At 46.3% G+C, this 23093-nt stretch overlaps 1 protein-coding gene across 11 annotated transcripts in view; it reads left to right on the top strand.

Annotated features, from left to right (window-relative positions):
• The window catches only part of disp1 (dispatched homolog 1 (Drosophila)), a 567770-nt gene that overhangs the window by 530889 nt on the left and 13788 nt on the right, over window positions 1-23093 (top strand). For all 11 annotated transcript variants that reach the window (XM_068028051.1, XM_068028054.1, XM_068028065.1 and 8 more), the window contains one exon: window positions 9894-10017. In XM_068028051.1, the coding sequence (XP_067884152.1) occupies window positions 9894-10017 (124 nt within the window). The remainder of the gene's footprint in view (window positions 1-9893; window positions 10018-23093) is intronic.

Below are 23093 nucleotides of genomic sequence, written 5' to 3'. Positions count from 1 at the left end.
AATTTCACACGCCGTTAGGCTGTTAACTAAATTTGGCTCATTCCTCATTACTGAATGTAATACTGACCTGCGCTTTTGTTGGTTCTAGGATATATTACTGCAGAAAACTATCCTAAACATACTCAAGTAATTCACTCCCTTTCTGACATGTGCGAGTCTATATTCCTTTATAATCCCGATCTATATTCTTTTACTGCATGCTTGTCTAATCTCTACATTTATGCAATCTACTACTTCACAGATGCGACCAAGGGCTTAAACACAACTTTCACTCCAGTCTTAAGTCCTTTTCTATTTCTTAATTTTACCCATAAAGTCTCCAATGCCTACTTGCCTCTTGTCTTATCCTCTCTTACCATTGAAGTGATTTCATCCTTAATCACTAAGGCTACTCCTCCTCCTCCTCTACCATTTTCCCTATCTTTCCTGTAGACCTTATAATCTGGTATATTTAGTTCTTAGTCCTGACCGTCTTGCAGCAATGTCTTAGTAATAGCTACCTTGTCATACCCTCCAAGTTGAATTTGCACCTGCAGTTTATTCAGTTTGTCCTTTATACTCTTTGTGTTTGTATAAAGAAGGCTTATTTGGGCTACAGAACCTAACCTGTCCTTCTGTTGTAATGTTTTACTCACACATTTCTTATTTCTCTCTCCTGGTTTAATTACTTCATATCTTTTCGTTTTCCTTTTACCTGTAGTGCCTAAAACACAATTTCTGACTGTTACCCTACTGTCTTCCCTTTAGTTTGATTTAGAACTATTATTTATACTACCTTTTCCACCAAGCCCACCCCCATTTGCTCGTTTAAAGTCCGTGTGACCGCTCTATTTTTCCTTTTCGCTAAGACCCTTGTCTCAGCCCAGTTCAGGTGGAGCCTGTCTCAACAGTGCAGTTCCTTCCTGTCCAATACTGGTTCCAGTGTCCCATACATTGGAACCTGTTTTACTATCGCCTCTCCATCAGTCACGTGTTCACCTCCCTAATCTTCTTATCTGTATGCCAGTTTGCACATGGTACAGGTAATAATCCGGAGATTATAACCCTTGATGTCCTGTTCTTTAATTTAGTGCCTGGTACTCTTCAAACAAGAATGCTTGCCTACTCTTTCCTATGTTGGTTCCAACATGGATCACAATGACTCAGAATTAGGTAGGCCATTTAGGACTGAGATGAGGAGGAATTTCTTCACTCAGAGGGTGGTGAATCTGTGGAATTCTCTATCCCAGAGGACCGTTGAGGTGCAGTCATTGAGTATTTTCAAGACAGAAATCGATAGATTTCTAGATAGTGAAGATATCAAGGGATATAGGGATAATGGGTAGAAATGGAGTTGAGGTCATGATCTAGTTCAATAGTGGAGCAGGCTCGAGGGGCCGAATGGCCTTTCCTGCTTCTATTTCCTATGTTCCTATGATCCTCCCACTCCCTCTAATATTCTTTCAAGCTGGTTCAAGATGGCCCTCACCCTGCCACCAGTTAGGAAACATACCATGTGGGACTCTTGAACCTTCTTACAAAGGATGCTATCTGTCCCCAAATTATTGAATCCCCCACAATCATAGGGTTATTACAGCACAGAAGAAGGCCATTCAGCCCATCAAGTCCATGCCGGCTCTCTGGAGCATTCCAGTCAGTCCCATTCCAGCGCTCTATCTGCATAGCCCTGCAAGTTTGTTTCTCCCAAGTACCCATCCAATTTCCTTTTGAAATCATTCATATCATTCTACCAGCTTGCAGGCAACTCATTGTGTAAAAAAAATTCTTCCTCACATCCCCCCTGCATCTCTTGCCCAAAAGCCTAAATCTATATCCCCTAATCCGTGTACCTTCAGCAAATGGGAACAGCTTTTCTTTGTATACCTGTCATGAACTTGTACACCTCTTATAAAATCTCCCCTCAATCTGATTTGCTCTAAGGAGAACAACCCCAGCATCTCCAACCCAAACTTGTAGCTAAAATCCCTCATACCTGGAACCATTCTGCTAATACTCCTCTACACCATCTCAAGAACCCTCATGTTCTTCCAAAAGTGTGGTGACCAGAACTGGATGCAATCCTCAAGTTGTGGCCTAACCAGAGCTTTATAAAGGTTCAGCATAACTTCCTTACTTTTGTACTCAATCCCTCTATTTATGAAGTCCAAGATCCGATATGCTTTGTTGACCACTCTCTCAATATGACCTGCCACCTTCAAGGATCTGTGCACTTGGACCCCAAGGTCCCTCTGAACCTGCACACTCTAGAACTATGTCATTGGGCTGGATTTTCAAAGTGGTGGCCGGAAACAGGAGCGTGGTCTGGATTTTCGTTTGAAACCTGCCACCTGCGGGTGGCACAGGAACGCCTGGTTAGTGTTAAAGGCCCAGCTGATGGAGGTCAGGTGGGAACAGGCAACTCTGACATTAGACATAGCAGTCAGGATGAGTTGCGGCATATGTACCCTCCCAGACAGCAGGAGACCAGAGGAAAAGAGTGTGGGCGGATTCAGATTGCACTTTTCAAATGGGAAAACCTTAATTGGTATGGAGACGGGTTTCCTGTTTGGCTAGAGCCAGTGGGATTGAAAATGGCAGTGGGACAGATCAAGTCTACGACTCATGTTAACTTCCACAGCAGCCATCACTGAGGATGCTGGTTGTCCTGAGGGAGAGATCTGCCTTCCACAGCACCAGAGGGAGGTGAGATGTTACAGGGGAGCTGGAGGCCGAGCACTCGGGGCAGGACAGACCCTTGCTTCATCAATAACCGAAACCCTTCTAGACGGGTATTGGAGGGTGCCACCTAATCAATCCAGGCACTGGAATTGCATCTTCAGAAACCCGATGGCCTGCTAAATGGTTTGCCTGCTGAGCAGGCGGCATTGGTTGTTTCGCCTCTGTGTTTTTGTCTGGGGCTCCCGTAGAGGGGTCATTAGCCATTTATTCAAGTGATTTCCCTTGTCCGCTTGGATCAATCCACGCACTTTGGAGGTTGGAGTGAATATCTGAGGCAGCCTGGACTGGTGGAGGATGAAGGAGTCACAGCAGCTGCCAGGAAAGCGAGTGCAAAAATTTTGTGGTAACGGACCATTTGGACGTTGAGGGAGTGGAAGCGCTTCCTGTTGATGGATATCACTGGCCAGTCGCTGGGTGCCTTGATGGCCACATGGGCACAATCGATGATGCCATGCACCTAAAAGAGTCCATTGATGGCATTAAAACCCAATGCCCTCTGTGCCAGCACAGGCCCATCTGTGTCAAAGTGGATGTAATCAATGCCCTCCTGAAAAGGGCATTCCTGAGCTATCTGATGGCCTAAAGAGATGGCGAATGCAAGGTGCCATCCAGGTCAACAGCTGATTCCTGGAACAGCCTGATTGCATAGAAGCTCAGAGCATCTGAGACTTTGATGGCTGCAGATAGGAGGCGGCCATGGGGGCCATGAGGCCTCAGGTCATTGTAGATCAGAGCACATAGGACTGAAACCATTTGCCTGGAGAGACGCATGCCTCCGTTGGCACTGGCGCTCTGTCATTTGTAGGTAGCTGACTCTTGGGCTGTGCATCTGATGTCTTGGGTAGCGTCTTCCTCCCCTTGCAGCCCCCACTCTTTTCCTCTGGTCTCCTGCTGTCTAGGAGGGTATATATGCCGCAACTCATCCTGGCTGCTATGTCTAATGTCAGAGTTGCCAGTTCCCACCTGACCTCCGTCAGCTGGGCCTTTAACACTAACCAGGCATTCCTGTGCCAAGCGTAGCTGCCATAGTGATGCCAGTGGGCTCACATTCCTATCCGGTCTCATGTCAATCTCCAGTGTAACATTGAGCTCCTACCTCTGCAACAATATCCTCAGTGAGACACGCCTGAGGCAGCTAAGCTTCATTTGCTGCCTCCGCTTTAAATTAAAAAGCCATTTCCTTTGCTCTCAAATAAAAACTGAAAGTGCTGGAAATACTCAGCAGGTCTGGCAGCATCTGTGGAGAGAGAAACAGAGTTAACGTTTCTGGTCTGTGACCTTTCATCAGAACTGTTGCTCTCCTCTCCCTCTACAATGCTCACGTCCGCACTATCCTGCTGTGCTCCCCCCATGTCATTTTTCCCATTCTCAACAGGCAATTAATTGGATGCGGGTGCCCGACCCATTTCCCCCACCCCCCTGCCGGCTGAAGTTTAAAAATAGGATCATGTTCCCGCAGCAGGACCCAGTGCCGATCTCTGAGAACATGATCTTCAAATCGCACTTGCTGCCTTCCCCGCTCTCAGCTGGGATTGAAAATCTGGCCCATCATTGCCTCTCCCTATACCTTGGGAACATAGGACCAGGAGTAGGCCATTTAGCCCGTCGAGCCTGCTCCACGATTCATTGAGACCATGGCTGATCATCTACATCAACGCCACTTTCCCACACCATCCCTATAACCCTTGATGTCATTAGTATCCAGATATCTTTCGATTTCTGTCCTAAACATGCTCAACGTAAAGAAATGCTCATCTCCCAACCACCCAGTTGGCTTGCCGAGATCAACAGGCGTCTCTTAATGCAGTCAAACTATGACAGAGAAGAAAAAAACACAAACTCATAACCTCGCTTCAAAAGGTGGGAAAAGAAGAAAAATTCTGTAACTTGTCCACTGGAGCGTGAGAACAATGCTCGACTCTGCTGACAGTAGCCACCCCCAATGGCACTCAGCCCTGGTGGCCCATGAGCTAGCCAGACTAGACATTGATATAGCGGCCCTGAGTGAGGTCTGCATCTCGGAGCAAGGCAGTCTAACAGAATACAAAGCTGGCTACACTCTATTGGCCAGGTAGACCTTAAGGTGAACAATGCCTCTTACGTGTCGGCTTCATGGTGAAGAAGACTGTCACCACTAAACTTTGAAGCTTGCCAATTCGCCATTCCGAAAACATCATGTCCCTGCACCTCGTACTCCAAGACCAGCAGTATGCAACTCTCATCAGCGTTTATGATCCAACCCTGAAGGCTAACCCAGCTGGCAAAGATAGGCTCTACACAGATCTCCTTGAACTCATCCAGAATGCCCCTTCCAAGGACAAAATTGCCATCCTTGATTATTTCAGCGCCACAGTGGCCATGAAAGCCTGGCATTGAAGGCATTGCTCAGAAGCCATGGATTTGTGAGCAAACTTGTAATTCATGGAATAAAAGGGACGGTAGCAACATGGATATGAAATTGGCTGAGTGACAGGAAACAAAGAGTAGTGGATAATGGATGTTTTTCGGTCTGGAGGAAAGTTTGTAGTGGAGATTCCCAGGAGTCAATGTTGGGACCCTTGCTTTTCCTGATATATATTAATGACCTAGACCTTTGCGTACAGGGCACAATTTCAAAGTTTGCAGATGATACGAAACTTGGAAGCATTGTGAACTGTGAGGAGGATAGTGTAGAACTTCAAAAGGACGTAGGCAAGTTGGTGGAATGGGCAGACAGTTGGTAGATGAAGTTCAATGCAGAGAAATGTGAAGTGATTCATTTTGGTAGGAAGAGCATGGAGAGACAATAAAGAATAAAGGGTAGAATTCCAAAGGGGGTGCAGGAGCAGAGGGACCTGGGTGTATCTGTGCATAAGTCATTGAAGGTGGCAGGACAGGTTGAGAGAGCATACAGTATCCTGGGCTTTATTAATAGGGGCATAGAATACAAAAGCAAGGGAGTTATGTTGAAGTTGTATAAGACACGAGTTCGACCTCAGCTGGAGAATTGCATCCAATTCTGGGCGCCGCACATGAGGAAAGACGTGAGGGTATTGGAGAGAGTACAGAAAAGATTCATGAGAATGGTTGAAGGGATGAGGAATTTCAGTTATGACGATAGATTGGAGAAGTTAGGACTGTTTTCCTTGGAGAAAAGAAGGCTGAGATGTGATTTGATAGAGGTATTCAAAATCATGAGGGGTCTGGATAGAGTAGATAGGGAGAAACTGTTCCCACTCTTGAAAGGATCGAGAACGAGAGGGCACAGATTTAAAGTATTTGGTAAGAGAAGCAAAAGTGACATGAGGAAAAGCTTTTTCACACGGTGAGTGTTTAAGGTCTGGAATGTACTGCCTGAGAACGTGGTGGAGGCAGGTTCAATTGAAGCATTCAAAAGGGAATTAGACAGTTATATGAAAAGGAAGAATGTTAAGGGTTACGGGGAGAAGGCAGTGGAATGGAACTGAGAGAGTTGATCTTTCAGAGAGCTGGTGCGGACACGATGGGCCGAATGGCCTCCTTCTGCACTGTACTGATTCTGTGATTGAGCTTCCACAGCCCTCTGGGGTAGAGAATTCCAAAGATTCACCACCTTCTTAAGTAAAGAAATTCCTCCTCATCTCAGTCTTAAGTGGCTTACCCTTTAATCTGAGACTATGTCCCCTGGTTCTAGCCTCACCAGCCAGGGGAAACACACTATTTACATCTACCCTGTCATGCCCTGTAAGAATTTTGTAACTTTCAATGCGATCACCTCTCATTCTTCAAAACTCTAGAGAATACAGGCCCAGTTTCCTCAATCTCTCCTCATAAGACAATCCCGCCATCCCAGGGATTAGTCTGGTGAACGTCCATTGTACTCCCTCTACGGCAAGTATACAATACTCCAGTTGCGGTCTCACCAAGGTTCCATACAATTGCAGCAAGACTTCTTTACTCCTGTACTCAAAACCCTTTGCGATGAAGGCCAACATACCATTTGCCTTCCAAATTGCTTACTGCACCTACATGTCACCTTTTAGTGACTCAGGAACACGGACACCCAGGTGCCTTTGGACATCAACACTTACCAATTTCTCACCATTTAAGAAATACTGTTGCTGGAATTTTGCATTAGGCGGGAGGCCCCACTCACTGGTCAAAAAGTCGGGGCGAGCCCGCCTTCTCCAGGCGTGGAAGCCACGTTATAACTTTACGTGGCCCAGGCCCTTAATTGGACTTGGGCAGGATTTCCACCTTTCTAAGGCAGGAAATCCCGCCTTCAAGAGCTGTTGATCAATCAGCGGGCCATCAGCTCTCGGGCCCAGCAGCGCCACCGGGAGCAGTGGCCACTGCTGGGACTTCACCCAGCTTCAGTAGCAAGAGGAGTGCTGGCCCTGGAAGAAAGGTAAGTTTGTGGTGGGACATTTGGCCAGGCCTCAGCGAGGCAAAGCAGGGGTCGGTTGGTGGGGGGGGAGGGGACTTTATTTCAGTGGGGGCAGTTGGGGCTTAGGGGGCCCTCCGTGGAGCACGGGATGCCTGATCAGGAGGGCTCCCCCTCCCCAGCCCACAAAGAGACCTTCTAGGGGCCTGAGCCGGCCGACCGCTGCTGATAAAATAGCAGGGGCGGCGGGAGGAGGCCCTTAAGTGGCAGTTATTTGGCCACTTTTGGGCCTTGATTGGCCTGGGGCAGCAGGCCATTTCTGGCTGATGCTGCCCCTGATAAAATTGCAGCGGGGTTGGGAAGGTGTCGGGAATGGCACCACGCTTCACCCCACCCTCCACCCCTCCCCTCCCACCACCTCCCACTCAATTTTATGGCCTCCCTGCTACCAGCCCGCTCCTGGGGTGGTGGGGGGGGGGCCTTAAAATTCCTACTGCAGTCTTTCTGTTTTTTTTCTATGAAAGTGGATAACTTCACACTTATTCACATTATATTCCATCTACCATCTTCTTATCCATTCACTTAGCCTGTCCAAGTCCTTGCATCCTCTTCATAACTTACATTCCCACCTAGTTTTGTGTCATCAACAAATTTGGAAATTCCGTCAAAATGCATCACATCACACTTCTCTGTATTAAATTCCTTCTGCCTCTTGTCTGTCCATTCTGCTAGCCTATCCATGTCCTGTTGGAGTTGATTGGTATCAGCCTCACTGTTTTCCACACCTCCAAGTTTGGTATCATGGGCAAATTTAGAAATTTTACTCTGTATTCCAATATCTAAGTCTTTTTTATATATATATATATATATATATATATATATAAAAAACAGTGCTACTAGCACTGACCCTTGGGGAACACCACTGTCTACCATGCTCCAATCTGAAAAACAACCATTTATTACAACTCACTGTTTTCAGTTCTTAAGACAATTTTTATCCAAGCTGACACCAACCCTCCTATTCCATGAGCATCAATTTTGTTAACCAGCCTTTTATGTGGTACTTTGTCAAATGTTTTCTTAAAATCCATATGGAAAACACCCATTGCATTCCCTTAATCAACCTTTGCTGTTACTTCATCAAAAAAGTTCAATTAGATTAATCAAGCATGATCTGCCTTTTACAAATGCATGCTGGCTCTCCTTAATTAGCTTATCCAAGTGCCTGTTGTTTTTTTTCCCTGATAATTGTTTCGAAAACTGTTCCAACCACTGATGTTAAACTGACTGGCCTGTGGTTGCTAGGAATGTCCTTACACCCTTTCTTGAATAAAGATGTCACATTTGCCACTCTCCGATTATCTGGGTGCTCCCTTGTATCAGCTACCATATTACATTTCCCCTCCTCCCCCTGACCCCACCCTGACTCACTTGGACAGTCTCAGTCTCCTGTTCCAAGGTGCCATGATCTGCATTCTGACTTTTTTCACCAGTCTTTATCCTTATCCTCACAGGTAGCAAGTACATTGTATTTGTTGGATAGGATCAGTTTCTGCAGATATTCTTTGTCTATCTCACTTGGTTCCCCTTACTTTGCACACTATCGGTTACAAGAACCCCATTCTAAACCTGTACCTCTCTATAAGATGTGACTGAAGTCTGGAGCAAACTCTCCAGATACTGTTCCCCCTCCCTTATGTGTTGGAATGTCTTCAACTCGCACTTCAGCTCAATGCGTCTGAGCAGGAGAAATTCAAAGCAGAGACGTTGACTGCAGATGTTTCGCTCAGGACTGTCTCGCTATGCGCAAACTCCCACATTCTGCATTCTGGACACAAAGTTTGTTCTGCTATATCTTAATCTATACTATTTATAGCTACTTCTTAGTTTGTTGCATTTTTTCTTTTTCTACACACTAACACGGACTGAGCACTAAAACAGTGGACAAAAATGTTAAATATTGCCTCAAGCTTACATGATCAATTGCAAGCATTGGAGGCAAAAAGCATCACCTCCTTTCCCCTCTCCACCAAATTCCCATCCTCTCCAAATTCCTGACATTTGCACTCTATTTACGATGCATTCCCTTTACAACCACTCTGTGTAACCACTCCACATCAGTACAGCCTAGCTCAGAAATTAGTGTGAGCAATATTAGCAGATGCATGTTTTCCTTATAGAAAAGGTAGAAGCTAATTTTAAATAAATTGGTTGACGCCTGTATTAAAATAGCACCCTAGAAACCTGTTCATCGTTTGTACATTGGTAATTGTGAAGCTGATAAGAATTTTTTAAAAAGCATGGAATGAGAATAGGCCATTCACCGGACCCTTTCTTCTATAGACCATGTACTCTGTCCAACCCCTTTAATCTCCTGGGAAAATAATCCCCGATTGTCAAAGGTAATCAAACAAAACTCCAAAGTACTCTTCCACAATCCAACCCTGACCTCAACAACCAGCTTCTCCAGGCCCAGCAGGAGACTGCCATCATGCCCATAGAGTGATGATCCCTGTCTATCTCAATCAGTTCCATTCCTGTTCTCAGCTGATATTTATCTATTGAACCACATTTGCTGACTTTCCTGTGAAGTTCATATGTGGAAAGCGACCACTTGATCAGGTCCTAGAAGGCTGCAAGCTTTTGGAACTGGTACTCCAACCTTCAGTCGATGGTGCTTTTGAAAAACAAATGTACATGGGGTTCCCACTGCACGTGAAGTTGCCTCAAAGTCCAGCCTGCAGAGTTAGATATTTGTGCTGTTATATTTCAAGAAACAGAAATGTCATGTGTACACTGTGTGTAATGTGACAATGATGTTTCCTCCTTGCAGCTACGCAGCTCTGATTGCTGATTGGCCAGTGGTGGTCCTGGGGCTATGCACGGTGCTGATAGTGATATGTGCACTAGTCGGGATTCTAGTACCAGACCTTCCAGACTTCTCTGATCCACTACTGGTGAGTAATTTACCCTGCTCTTTGAAGTGACTGAAGCTGCATCAAATTGTCCAATCAGTGCAAACTTGTCCTCTTTAATGAAGCTCTGTAACTTCTGAAAAAGGTCAAGGCCAGAACTCAGTGGGTAGTCTTTTGTTTTATTACCTCTTCGCTTGGTGTCGAACTGTTGTAAATGGTTCTGCAGATTTGAAAGTAAAATAGTTCTGATTTCTTGGGAATATCCCAACCTGTCAAACCTGTATTCTGCATCACATTTTAGGAAGTTCTTCTCTTTTCTTCCCCCAGCAGTTGTTGACTCATGGCTTGGTTCAATGTGCAAATGGAACTTTGTCTTTCCCTAGGGCACGCCAGGACAATCCATGTTGGTTGGCCATGATGGGGAGGTCAGCTTACTTAATGTACATAAGAGATTGAACCTGGGACTTTACATAGAAATTACAATACAGAAATAGACCTTTTGACCCAACCAATCTATGTTAATGTTTATCCTTCATACAACAATAGGCACCGACACGTTGCACCACAGACATTTGACAAAATTATTGACTCAGCCATGGACATGGGGGCAATTAATCTGTATATAAAGAGAATTGCCAATCTAATACCCATCAAAATACAGTGTGATTTAAATCACATTTCTCCTTATAAATAAAGTATTTAAGCATACAAACATCAATGGAGAGCAGCACAACTGTATTAGCTAGCCAGCAAGCAAAATAGTATACAATGCCAATGCAAATTACTTTTGTTGACAGAATAGAGCTAGCTACACCTTGTCATGGGGTGGTAGATGGACCTTATCAGATGACCTCTGTGGATTCACACTGTATCTGGAGTGCAAATTCATCTAATAAATCATGAAACCCAAGGAGAGGATTGTTATTGTGGTTACTGAGATGAGGCAGTAGAAAAATCAATAGCAATAGGAAGTTGGACCATTTCTCATACTGATGTTGTCACAGAACAATTTATCCCATGGTCAATGTTTGTGCAACTTCTGCACCTGCTTGTAATATATGTCTGAAGACAGGGCGGCCAACAAAAGGGCAATAATTTCCAAATCAGGAGAACTTTATAGGATGGAGCAGATAGCACTTCAGAAGAGTCATGTAAAACAAAAAAGCAGAGTGGGACAGGAAGGGGCAGAGAGATTGATGGTAGGTAGCCAAGACTAGTTTATTCATCCTGACAGGCTGTTAAACTAGGTCCTGGATTCTAAAATACAGAAACAACAGAATCTTTCACGGACAAAATATCATTTGCTCACCAAAGCTAGTGACAACATTTTCTAAACACAATTACAAATAAAGAGCATACTTCAGTTCCTCCAATAAAGCGATTCTCTTAGATTCACTTATGTCTGTATCTCAGACTATCACTGTCGATTCCGTTCAGCTCTGACAAGGTATTTATTAACAAAAAGCCTTTCTGCAAAAAGTTGAGTGGTTGTTACTGCATGTATTATTCAATTACAAAATATTTAGTTACTATCTGTGAGATTGTACTCCAGACTAACCAATTTATGTCCAAGCCAAATCTCTTACCTGTTAGCAAATGTGCTCTTTTAACATAATGTGATACAGACAACTTTCAAATGCCATTGGCCACTCTGGTTATCTGCCCTCAAACTGGATAGTAAATGATGCACATTGCAGTTACTGATTTTTGACATACTTGTAAAATTTGTCCTTTAATCCAATTTGCAGCAAAAAAGTCAGTTAATGACTATTTCTGATATGTTCATTGAAACAATACATTTTTACTACATCTTCCCCGATAGTATTTAAAACTGCAAATGTAGCGTGGATTTTGTTAAGGAATTGTAGACAGTTCATCATAGATTAAGATTTATTAAAGCTATCCATTACTTTGTATTTACCAACTATTGTATATGGGTCAGCAGTGTCCTGTTTTCACCAATATCACTTATCCCCAGTACCCTGTACTCTTGTATTCATGAGGATCTTACAGTGCTCACTTCTGGAGATTCCTTGGATTTTCTTGCCTCAATACAAGTTCTGGAACAATGTGATTCCACATGGATATCAGCAGAATTGTGACATTTACATTGAAATAAAAATCCAGTAACTTTCAACATGTCACCGAGCTTGTGGCACAAATAAATGTAATGCTGTGAGAGTGTAGAATTTCATAAAGATAAGGGCACCCCACCACCATCCCCCACTCCCATGTCGTCCCTGCTGTCTGACCCCTCTCTCTCCTTCTCTATCCCCCTCTCTCTCTGTCCTCCCATCTCTCTCTCTCTCTGTTTCCACCCTCTCTCTCTCTCTCTCTGTATCCCCCACCTCTCCCTCTGTCTCTCCACCACTCTATCTCTCTCCCACTCTCTCGCCCTCCCCCCACTCTCACTCCCCCCACTCTCTCTCCCCCCACTCTCTCTCCCCCCAAACTCTCTCCCCCCAAACTCTCTCTCCTCAACTCTTCCACTCTTCTCCCCTTAACTCTCCCACTCTTCCCCCCCCCACTCTCTCTGTACCCGCATACCCCACTCTTTTTTCCCCACTCTCTCTCCCCCACTCACTGTTTCTCCCCCACTCTCTCTGTCCTGCCTCCCACTGTCTCTCCCCCACTCTCTCTCTCTCTGTACCCCCCACCCCAGTCTCTCTCTATATCCCCCCACTCTCTCTCTCCCTCCCCTACTCTCTCTCTCTCCCCTCCACTCTCTCTCTTCCCCCCCCACTCTCTCACTTCCCCCCCCCACTCTCTCTTCCCCCCCCACTCTCTCTTCCCCCCCCCCACTCTCTCTTTCCCCCCCCCCACTCTCTCTTTCCCCCCCCACTCTCTCTTTCCCCCCCCACTCTCTCTTCCCCCCCCACACTCTCCCTTCCCCCCCCCACACTCTCCCTTCCCCCCCCCACACTCTCTCTTCCCCCCCCCCACACTCTCTCTTCCCCCCCCCACACTCTCTCTTCCCCCCCCCACACTCTCTCTTCCCCCCCCCACACTCTCTCTTCCCCCCCCACACTCTCTCTTCCCCCCCCCCACACTCCCTCTTCCCCCCCACTCTCTCTTCCCCCCCCCACACTCTCTCTTCCCCCCCCCACACTCTCTCTTCCCCCCCCCCACACTCTCTCTTCCCCCACCCCCCACACTCTCTCTTCCCCCCCCCCCACACTCTCTCTCCCTCCCCCCCCACACTCTCTCTCCCTCCCCCCCCACACTCTCTCTCCCTCCCCCCCCACACTCTCTCTCCCTCCCCCCCCACACTCTCTCTCCCTCCCCCCCTCCCACACTCTCTCTCCCCCCCTCCCCCCACTCTCTCTCCCCCCCCCACACTCTCTCTTCCCCCCCCACACTCTCTCTTCTCCCCCCCCACACTCTCTCTTCTCCCCCCCCCACACTCTCTCTTCTCCCCCCCCACACTCTCTCTCCTCCCGACTCTCCTCCCCACTGTCTCTCCTCCCTCACTCTCTCTCTGCCCCCTCGCTCTCTCTTCCCCCTCTCCCCCCCCCACACTCTCTCTCCCCCCCCCCACACTCTCTCTTCCCCCCCCACACTCTCTCTTCCCCCCCCCACACTCTCTCTTCCCCCCCCCACACTCTCTCTTCCCCCCCCCACACTCTCTCTTCCCCCCCCCACACTCTCTCTTCCCCCCCCCCACACTCTCTCTTCCCCCCCCCACACACTCTCTCTTCCTCCCCCCACACACTCTCTCTCCCTCCCCCCCCACACTCTCTCTCCCTCCCCCCCCACACTCTCTCTCCCTCCCCCCCCACACTCTCTCTCCCTCCCCCCCACACTCTCTCTCCCCCCCACACTCTCTCTCCCCCCCCCACTCTCTCTCCCCCCCCCCACTCTCTCTCCCCCCCCACACTCTCTCTCCCCCCCCCACACTCTCTCTTCCCCCCCACACTCTCTCTTTCCCCCCCCCACACTCTCTCTTCTCCCCCCCCACACTCTCTCTTCTCCCCCCCCCACACTCTCTCTCCTCCCGACTCTCCTCCCCACTGTCTCTCCTGCCCCATTCTCTCTGCCCCCCCACCCCCACTCTCTCTCTGTCCCCCTCTCCCACTCTCTCTCTGTCCCCCTCTCCCACTCTCTCTCTGTCCCCCTCTCCCACTCTCTCCCTCGCTTTCTCTCTGACGGTTGCTGAGAGCAAAAACCTCGCTTCCAAACTTGGGCAGCTTCGTCATTTTCAGGTGGACTTTTAAAAAAGAAAATCAGAACCCGCCAGAAAACCATGAATCTGTCTGATGTTCCAAAACGCTGTCTCTGCTTCAGCACCTGTGAAACTGACGAGTGAATTTTCTTTTTAAAAAGCCGATCTGATTACAGGACGATATAGATGGGCTGGTAAGATGGGCAAAGCAGTGGCAAATGGAATTTAATCCTGAGAAATGTGAGGTGATGCATTTTGAAGGACTAACAAGGCAAGAGAATATACAATGGATGGTAGAACCCTAGGAAGTACGAGGGTCAGAGGGACCTTGGTGTACATGTCCAAAGATCACTGAAGGCAGCAGCACAGGTAGATAAGGTGGTTAGAAAGGCAACTGTGATGCTTGTCTTTATTAGCCGAGGTTGAGAATATAAGAGCAGGGAGGTTATGATAAAGCTGTATAAAATGCTAGTTAGGCCACAGCTGGAGTACTGTGTACAGTTCTGGTCACCACACTATAGGAAGGACGTGATTGCACTGGAGAGGGTGCAGAGGAGATTCACCAGGATGTTGCCTGGGCTGGAGCATTTCAGCTATGAAGAGAGACTGGATAGGTTAGGGTTGTTTTCCATAGAGCAGAGAAGGCTGAGGAGGGACCTGATTGAGGTATACAAAATTATGAGGGCATAGATTTAAGATGGGGTAGATAGGAAGAAACCTTTTCCTTAGCAGAGGTGTCAATAGCCAGGGGGCATAGATTTAAGGTACGGGGCAGGAGGTTTAGAGGGGATTTGAGGAAAAAAAATTTACTTAGAGGGTGTTTGGAATCTGGAACACACTACCTGAATGGGTGGTAGATGCAGGAACCCTCACAACATTTAAGAAGTATTTAGATGAGCATTTGAAATGCCATAGCATACAAGGCTACGGGCCAAGTGCGGGAAAATGGGATTAGAATAGATAGGTGCTTGATGGCCGGCTTGGACACGATGGGCCGAAGGGCCTGTTTCTGTGCTTTATAACTCTATGAAGAAGCCAATGGGGAATTTCTGGTCCCTGAAATTACCAGTCAAGGACCTCAAAATCTTTTACCACGGACGCTGGTGTCCGTGTAAGGAGATTTTTTTTTATTTGCTTGGGGGTGTGGGCGTTGCTGGGTAGCCCAGCATTTTCTGCCCTTATTGCCCTTGAACTGAGTGGCTTGCTAGGCCATTTCAGAGGGAATTTAAGAGTCAACCACATTTCTGTGGGTCTGTAGTCACATGTAGGCCAGACCGGGTAAGGGTGGCAGTTTTCCTTCCCTAAAGGAAGGACCAAATGAGTTTTTACAAAAATCAGCAATGGTTTCACGATCACCACTAGACTAGCTTTTTAATTCCAGATTTTAGTAATTGAATTCAAATTCCACCATCCGCCGTGATGGGATTCGAACTGATGTCCCCAGAGCATTAGCCTGAGGCTGTGGATTACTAGTCTAGTGACATTACACCATTACGCCACTGCCTCCCCTAATGTTGCCAACCCCTGGTTCACATGAGCAGTAGTCCTAATCCCTTCTGATCAATCTGTTCCCATATTCCTTTATTTACCTTACCTTCAACCATCTATGTAACTCTTTATTAAATGTTTACATAGACCCTTCTTCAGTCACTAACTCTGGCGTTGCCATCCACTGTCTCACAACACACTGTAAAAAAGAAAAGAAAGTGTTCTCTGTCCTTACATTTAATTGTTTATCTATGTTCAAGTGTTGTGGACCACTGGAACCATTCTGATACTCTCCCCTATCTCTTCATAATTTAATTACTTCACTGCAAAATTTGCTTTATTTCATCAAGAATAGCCCCAATTTTTCAAGTCTTTGCATGTATTTCCTCATACTAGGCATCATCCTTGTGCATCTGCTGCACCCTCTCTGACTCTGCATCCTTCCTCTAGTGTGCAACCCAAAGCTGCACACAGGGCTCCATTTCTGGTCTTAATAAGCTTTTATATAGATTCACTCTTGCATCTCAACTTTATATTCTATACCTCTTACCATGAAACCAAATATTCCATCAGCTTTTTATATGGCCCTATACACGTGAGGTTCTGCTTTTAATATTATATGAACTTGAACCTCCAGATCCTTCCAAACTGGCTTTTCCACATTCAAAGTTTTCTTTTATGTACCTCCTTAGGTTTACTGACATTGAATTCCATCTGCCACTATTTTGTTCATTGGTCCTCCCAGTTACTGGCAATGCCTCCTATTTTAATATCGTCTGCAAGTTTGAACACCGTCTCCTATAGCCTTATATCCAAATCTTCGATATACACAGTGAACAGAAGCGATCCCAAACCAGAATCTTGGGGAACATCACTGTCTGCTTCCATATATTCTATGAAACTACTCTCAACTCTCACTCTGTTTGTTTCCTTGGAACCAGTTTTTAAACCAGTTTGCGAGGCTATCCCTAATTCGATGCCCCTTAATCTTCTCGAATAGCCTCTTGTGTGGCAGCTTGCCAAAGGCATTCTGAAAGTGCTTTTGCACCACTTCCACTGCATTACATCCACTACATCTGTTACCTCATCGAAGAACTCTGTCAGTTTCTTCTTAGTCTATTTAGCTATGTATCACACCTGCAGCCATGACAGGTAGAAGGAACTCCTAGCCAGTCATTTACTTTAGGTTTCTGTTGTTTAAATTTTCCCCCATCCCTAAATTTTCTTTTGGTTTCTGATAAGCAAATCTCTTTCAAGTTGCTACATCTGGAATGCACTGCTTGGAAAGTGGTGGAAGCAGATTGTTCAGTAACTTTCAAAAGGGAATTGGATAGATACTTGAAAAGGAAAAATTTGCAGTGTTATGGGGAAAGAGCAGGGGAGTGGACTAACTGGGTAGCTGTTTCAAAGAGCCAAAACTGGCATAATGGGCCAAATGGCCTCCCATATTGTATCATTCTATATAGGCTTCCCCACTACAGAGCAGCTGAGATGGTAGGAAAGGCTTATTATAACAAAACAACAACAACAACTTGCATTTATCTAGTGCCTTTAACATTATAAAACATCTCAAGGCACTCTCAGGACACAGAGACACATAAAGTGATATTAGGGCAGATGATCAAAATCTTGATGAAAGTGTAGGTTTTAAGGAGCGTTTTAAAGGAAGAAAGAGAGTTTGGGAGGCGGAGAGGTGTCAGGAGGGAATTTCAGAGAATTTTAAGGCCTTGGCAGCTGAAGACAAGGCCTCCAGTGGTGGACAGATTAAAATCGGGAATATTTAAGGCTAGAATTAGAGCAGTGCAGAGATTTCAGAGAGTGTGGGGCTGAAGGAGATTACAGAGATAAGAAGGGGCGAGGCCGTTGAGGGATTTAAAATAAGAATGAGAATTTTAAAATGAAGGCCTTGGTTAACCGGGAGCCAATATGGTCAGTGAACACAGGCATAATGAGTTAACAGGACTTGGCGCAAGTAAGGACAGAGCAGCACATTTTTATGGGAGGTGAGCCAGGAATATGTTGGAATAGTCAAGGCTGGAGGTAACTAAGGGAAAGATGAGGGTTTCAGCAGCAGATGTGCTCAGGCAGGGGCAGGATAGGATGATGTTACGAAGGTGGAAATAGGCGGTCTTAGTGATGGCACCTATGTGTAAGCAAAAGCTCATTTTGGGATCACGAGAGTCCATGCCATCCCAGGAATAGGGATGGGGCTGGGCAGCTGGGGCTGCCCCTACCCATTGTCTCCTGCAAGTGCACATCAGGGGAGGAAGAGAGAGAAAAAAAGAGATGAGCTGAGAGGAGCAGGTACAATCTGACTTATAAATTGTTAATCAGATCAGTCAAAGATCCAATGACACTTGCCGCTGAACGTGAGTGAGGCACATTCAATCCTGAGTAATTAAAACTCTCATTCCATTTCCAGTCACTAGACTGTACTGTGATGATGTATTTAGCAACAACTAATGGCAAGTTAGATCACAGTTGTATAAACTGAGGATTATATTCTGGTATCCAGTTACGATTGGCAATGCTGCTGGTTCAGCGCTGGATTAAAACTTTACGGTTTTTCGTCGGGCGGGGTGTTCGCTCAAAGCTGTTCCTCTTACCCGTTGCATGTATTGTTGAACTGGGGGCATGCCCACCTGTTCAAACGTACACTCAATATTCCATGGCAGAATCTACGGAAGAACAGCGACTTCTCATAGTATCCTGGCTATCATTCCCTTTGATCAACACTGCCAAAAACTAGCTTAACAGGTCATTCTTCCCATAGCTTTTAATCATCGAGTTTTACAGCACAGAAACAGGCTCTTCGGCCCAATGCGCCTCCGCCGACCATCAAGCACCCATACAATCTAATCCCATTTTCCAGCACTTGGCCCGTAGCCTTGTATGCTACGGTGTTTCAAATGCTAATTTAAATACTTCTTAAAATGTTGTGAGGGTTCCTGCCTCTACCACCCCTTCAGGCAGTGTGTTCCAGATTCACCCTCTGGGTGAAAAGATTTTTCCTCAACTCCCCTCTAAACCTCCTGTCCCTTACCTTAAATCTATACCCCCTGGTTACTGACCCCTCCTCTAAGGGAAAAAGTTCCTTCCTATCTATCCTATCAATGCCCCTCATAATTTTGTATACCATAATTTCTTCTGTGGGAGTTTGCTGTGCACAGAGCGGGTGCCTCATTTATTTGCCCATAAAAACATGTTGCTGCACTCGAGGGGAACCCACTATGTATGAGTCCCTTTAGATAGATAGGGAGAAACTGTTTCCAATAGCAGGAGGATTGATAATCCGAGGACATAGGTTTAAAATAAATGCCAAAAGAAGCAGAGGGAGATGAGCAGAAATTATTTTATAGGCAGTGATGGAACATGGAATGCTCTGCCTGAAAGGTGGTGGAAGTAGATTTAATAAGATTCAAAAGGAAATTGGATAAATACTTGATGGGAAAGATTTTTGGGGACTATGAGGAAAGATCAGGGGAATGGGATTAATCGGATAGGTTTCCGAGAGCCAGCACAAGCACGATGGAGTGACAGGCCTCCTTCAGCGCTGTATGATTGTATAATTTTGGAGAGCTGTGGACTGACCAGTAACTGCAGATGACACATGTGAACAGTCTTGTGATGTTTCTAAGATGTAATGGGGTCCTTCTACTCTCAGCTGATTCTCTAACAAGGGATCAGACATCAACGAGTAATTCAGTAGAACTTTTGGAGGTTTTTTTTGCTGTTCATGGGAAGGATCGCCACCTACAGGAGGCTGGGAAGGGTTCAACAGGAAGGATTAGATTTGTGTCAGTCCAATGCATTGCAACTAGCAAGTTGAACAGGACGATGTTGTTAGACCTCTAGTTTGTAGCTATTTTCCTTACACAAGGTTATTGTATGGCAAGGTGGGGAAGACACCAGTTTCCTGAATAGTTTGTTGCTAATTGCTAGCCGAGCATCATTTAAATGTGCCATAGATTTCCTGAAATGATTCTTTCCTTGATGGCTCAGTGCAGTACTAGCCACGCAGACCGGCAACTTTCCAGGTTTATTCCAGGCCTCTGCGCAGCCAGCTGGTCTCAAGCAGTGTGGCAGCAGGGGCTCTACAATTGGGTGAAGTGCCCCAGGGTACAGGGGTGGGGGAGGAAAAATCGGCCAAATCACATGACTCCTGCTGAAAAGTGCATGTGCATGTGGACACTGAGTGAGAACTGAATGGGTCTTGGTGGGCGTACCGTCCATGCTTGAATATGCCCGCTCTTAAACATAATGCACACTCAGAAATCCAATAGTCCAGCCAGTCCATGTTGGTGTTTATCCTTCCCCTGAACCATAATTCTAATCCCATGTGCCTCCTCCACAAAATGGTAACTTAAGTGAGCAAGCAGAGGGCAGTAGGGACCATATTTCCAACAGCAAGAACCATCACACCCTCCAGCAGCATTGCCAAGTAGTGAATGCCTGGAAAGGAGTAGAGGAAACTAATTAAACAAAGTGAATATTGGGAGTTAGGCAGAAGGTTAAAAAGCAGGACCTCTAGGGTTGTAATCTCAGGATTACTCACTGTGCCATGCTGCTAGTGAGGGTAGGAATAGGAGGATTAGGCAAATGAATGCGTGTCTGAAGAGCTGGTGTAGGCGGGAGGGCTTCAGCTACTTGGATCATTGGGATCTCTTCTGGTGCAGAGGTGACCTGTACAAGAGGGACGGGTTGCATCTGAACTGGAAGGGGACTAATATCCTTGCAGAGAGATTTGCTAGTACTACTCGGGAGGGTTTAAACTAGTCTTGCAGGAGGGGTGGGACCCAAAGTAGTAATCTCTCCGATGAGACAGTTGAGGCAAATGTAGAGGTTAAAGCAAGCAAGTCCAGTAGGCAGGCCAGGCAGGGGCATCACAGGGAACGTGGAAGGTCTGGTAGGCTAAACTGCATTTACTTTAATGCAAGAAGCCTTACAGGTAAGGCAGATGAACTCAGAGCATGGATCGGTACATGGGATTGTGATATTATAGCTATTACGGAAACATGGTTGAGGGATGGGCAGGACTGGCAGCTCAATGTTCCAGGGCACCGATCCTTCCGGCGTGACAGAGGTGGAGGTAAGAGAGGAGGTGGAGTTGCACTATTGATTAGGGAGGATGTCACAGCAGTACTTAGAGAGGATATCCCGGGGGGAACGTCCAGCGAGGTCATATGGGTAGAACTTAGAAATAAGAAAGGGGTGATCACTTTGATGGGATTATACTATAGGCCCCCCAATAGTCAGAGGGAATTGGAGGAGCATATATGTAGGGAAATTACAGATAGGTGGAGGAATTATAGGGTTGTAATAGTAGGTGATTTTAACTTCCCTAATATTGACTGGGACTGCCAAGGGATCAGATGAGGAAGAATTTGTTAAGTGAGTCCAGGATAGTTTTCTGAAGCCGTATGTGGATGTCCCTACTAGAGAAGGGGCTACACTCGACCTCCTCTTAGGAAATGAGGCCGGGCAGGTGGTTGATGTGTCAGTGGAGGAGCACTTTGGGACCAGTGACCATATTAGCTTCAAGATAGTTATGGAAAAGGATAGGACTGGTCCTCAAGTTGAAGTCCTAAATTGGGGGAAGGCTAATTTCGATGGCATGAGACAGGAACTCTCAAAAGTTGATTGGGAGAGGCTGTTTACAGGTAAAGGGATGTTTGACAAGTGGGAGGCTTTTAAAGTGAGATGGGAAGAGTTCAGGGCCTGCATGTTCCTGTTAGATTGAAGGGCAAGGCTGGCAAGTTTAGGGAACCTTGGTTGACGAGGGATATTGAGGGTCTGGTCAGGGCAAAGAAGGAGGCATATGTCAGGTATAGGCAGCTGGATCAAGTGAGTCCCTCGAGGAGTATAAGGGATGTAGGAGTACACTTAAGAAGGAAATTAGGAGGGTGAAAAGGGGCCATGAGATTTCCCTGGCAGATAAGATAAAGGAGAATCCTAAAAGATTCTATAAGTATATTAAGAGTAAAAGGATAGCTAGGGAGAGAGTAGGTCCCCTTAAGGATCAGCGTGGAGCCATGGGAAATGGGCGAGGTCTTAAATGAATACTTCTCGTCTGTATTTACCGTGGAGAACGTCATGGAAGCTAGAAGCTGAGTTCAAGGGAGGGAACAGCGATATCCTGGAGCATATCAACATTACAAAGGAGGAGGTGTTGGAGGTTTTGAAGCGCATTGAGGTGGATAAATCCCCAGGGCCTGACCAGGTGTTCCCTAGGATGCTATGGGAAGCAAGGGAGGAGATTGCTGGGGCCTTGGCAGAGATTATTGTATCATCGTTAGCTACGGGTGAGGTACTGGAAGACTGAAGGATAGCTAATGTCTGTGCCTTTATTTAAGAAGGGCAGTAGGGATAAGCCAAGAAACTACAGGCCAGTGAGCCTTACATCAGTGGTGGAAAAGTTATTGGAAGGGATTCTGAGAGACAGGATTTATATGCATTTGGAAAGGCAAGGTCTGATTAGGGATAGTCAGCATGGCTTTGTGTGTGGGAAATCATATCCCACGAATTTGATTGAGTTTTTTGAGGAGGTGACCAAGAGGATTGACGAGGGCAGGGCGGTGGACGTTGTCTACATGGACTTTAGCAAGACCTTTGACAAGGTCCCGCATGATAGGTTGGTCCGGAAGGTTCGAACACATGAGATCCAGGGTGAACTAGCCAATTGGATACAAAATTGGCTTGGTGATAGGAGGCAGAGGGTGGTGGTGGAGGGTTGTTTTTCAGATTGGAGGCCGGTGACCAGTGGTGTGCCGCAGGGATCGGTGCTGGGCCCTCTGTACTTTGTCATATATATTAATGACTTGGATGTGAATGTAGGGGGCATGATTAGTAAGTTTGCAGATGACACCAAAATTGGTGGTATAGTGGACAGTGAAGAAGGTTGTCTAAGGTTACAACAAGATATACATCAACTGGGAAAGTGGGCAAAGGATTGGCAAATGGAATTTAATGCAGACAAGTGCAAAGTGATGCGTTTTGGGAAGTTAAACCAGGGCAGGACATATACAGTGAATGGCAGAGCCCTGAGGAGTGTTCTTGAGCAGAGAGACCTTGGGGTGCAAGTCCATAGTTCCATGAAAGTGGCAACACAGATAGACAGGGTGGTGAAGAAGGCATATGGCACGCTTGCCTTCATTGGCTGAGGCATTGAGTACAAGAGTTGGGACGTCATGTTACAGTTGTACATAACGTGGGTTAGGCCGCACTTGGAGTACTGTGTGCAGTTCTGGTCGCTGCACTACAGGAAAGGTGTGATTAAGCTAGAGAGGGCGCAGAAAAGATTCACAAGGATGTTACCTGGTTTGGAGGGCTTGAGTTATCAAGAGAGATTGGATAGGCTGGGTCTGTTTTCCCTGGAGCGAAGGAGGCTGAGAGGGGACATGATAGAGGTATATAAAATTATGAGAGGCATAGATAGGGTAGATAGCCAGAGTCTGTTTCCCATGGTAGG

This window comes from Heterodontus francisci, chromosome 3, assembly GCF_036365525.1.
Source record: "Heterodontus francisci isolate sHetFra1 chromosome 3, sHetFra1.hap1, whole genome shotgun sequence".
In the NCBI taxonomy this organism is placed as follows: Eukaryota; Metazoa; Chordata; class Chondrichthyes; order Heterodontiformes; family Heterodontidae; genus Heterodontus; species Heterodontus francisci.
This window is presented reverse-complemented; position numbering and strand designations above follow the sequence as displayed.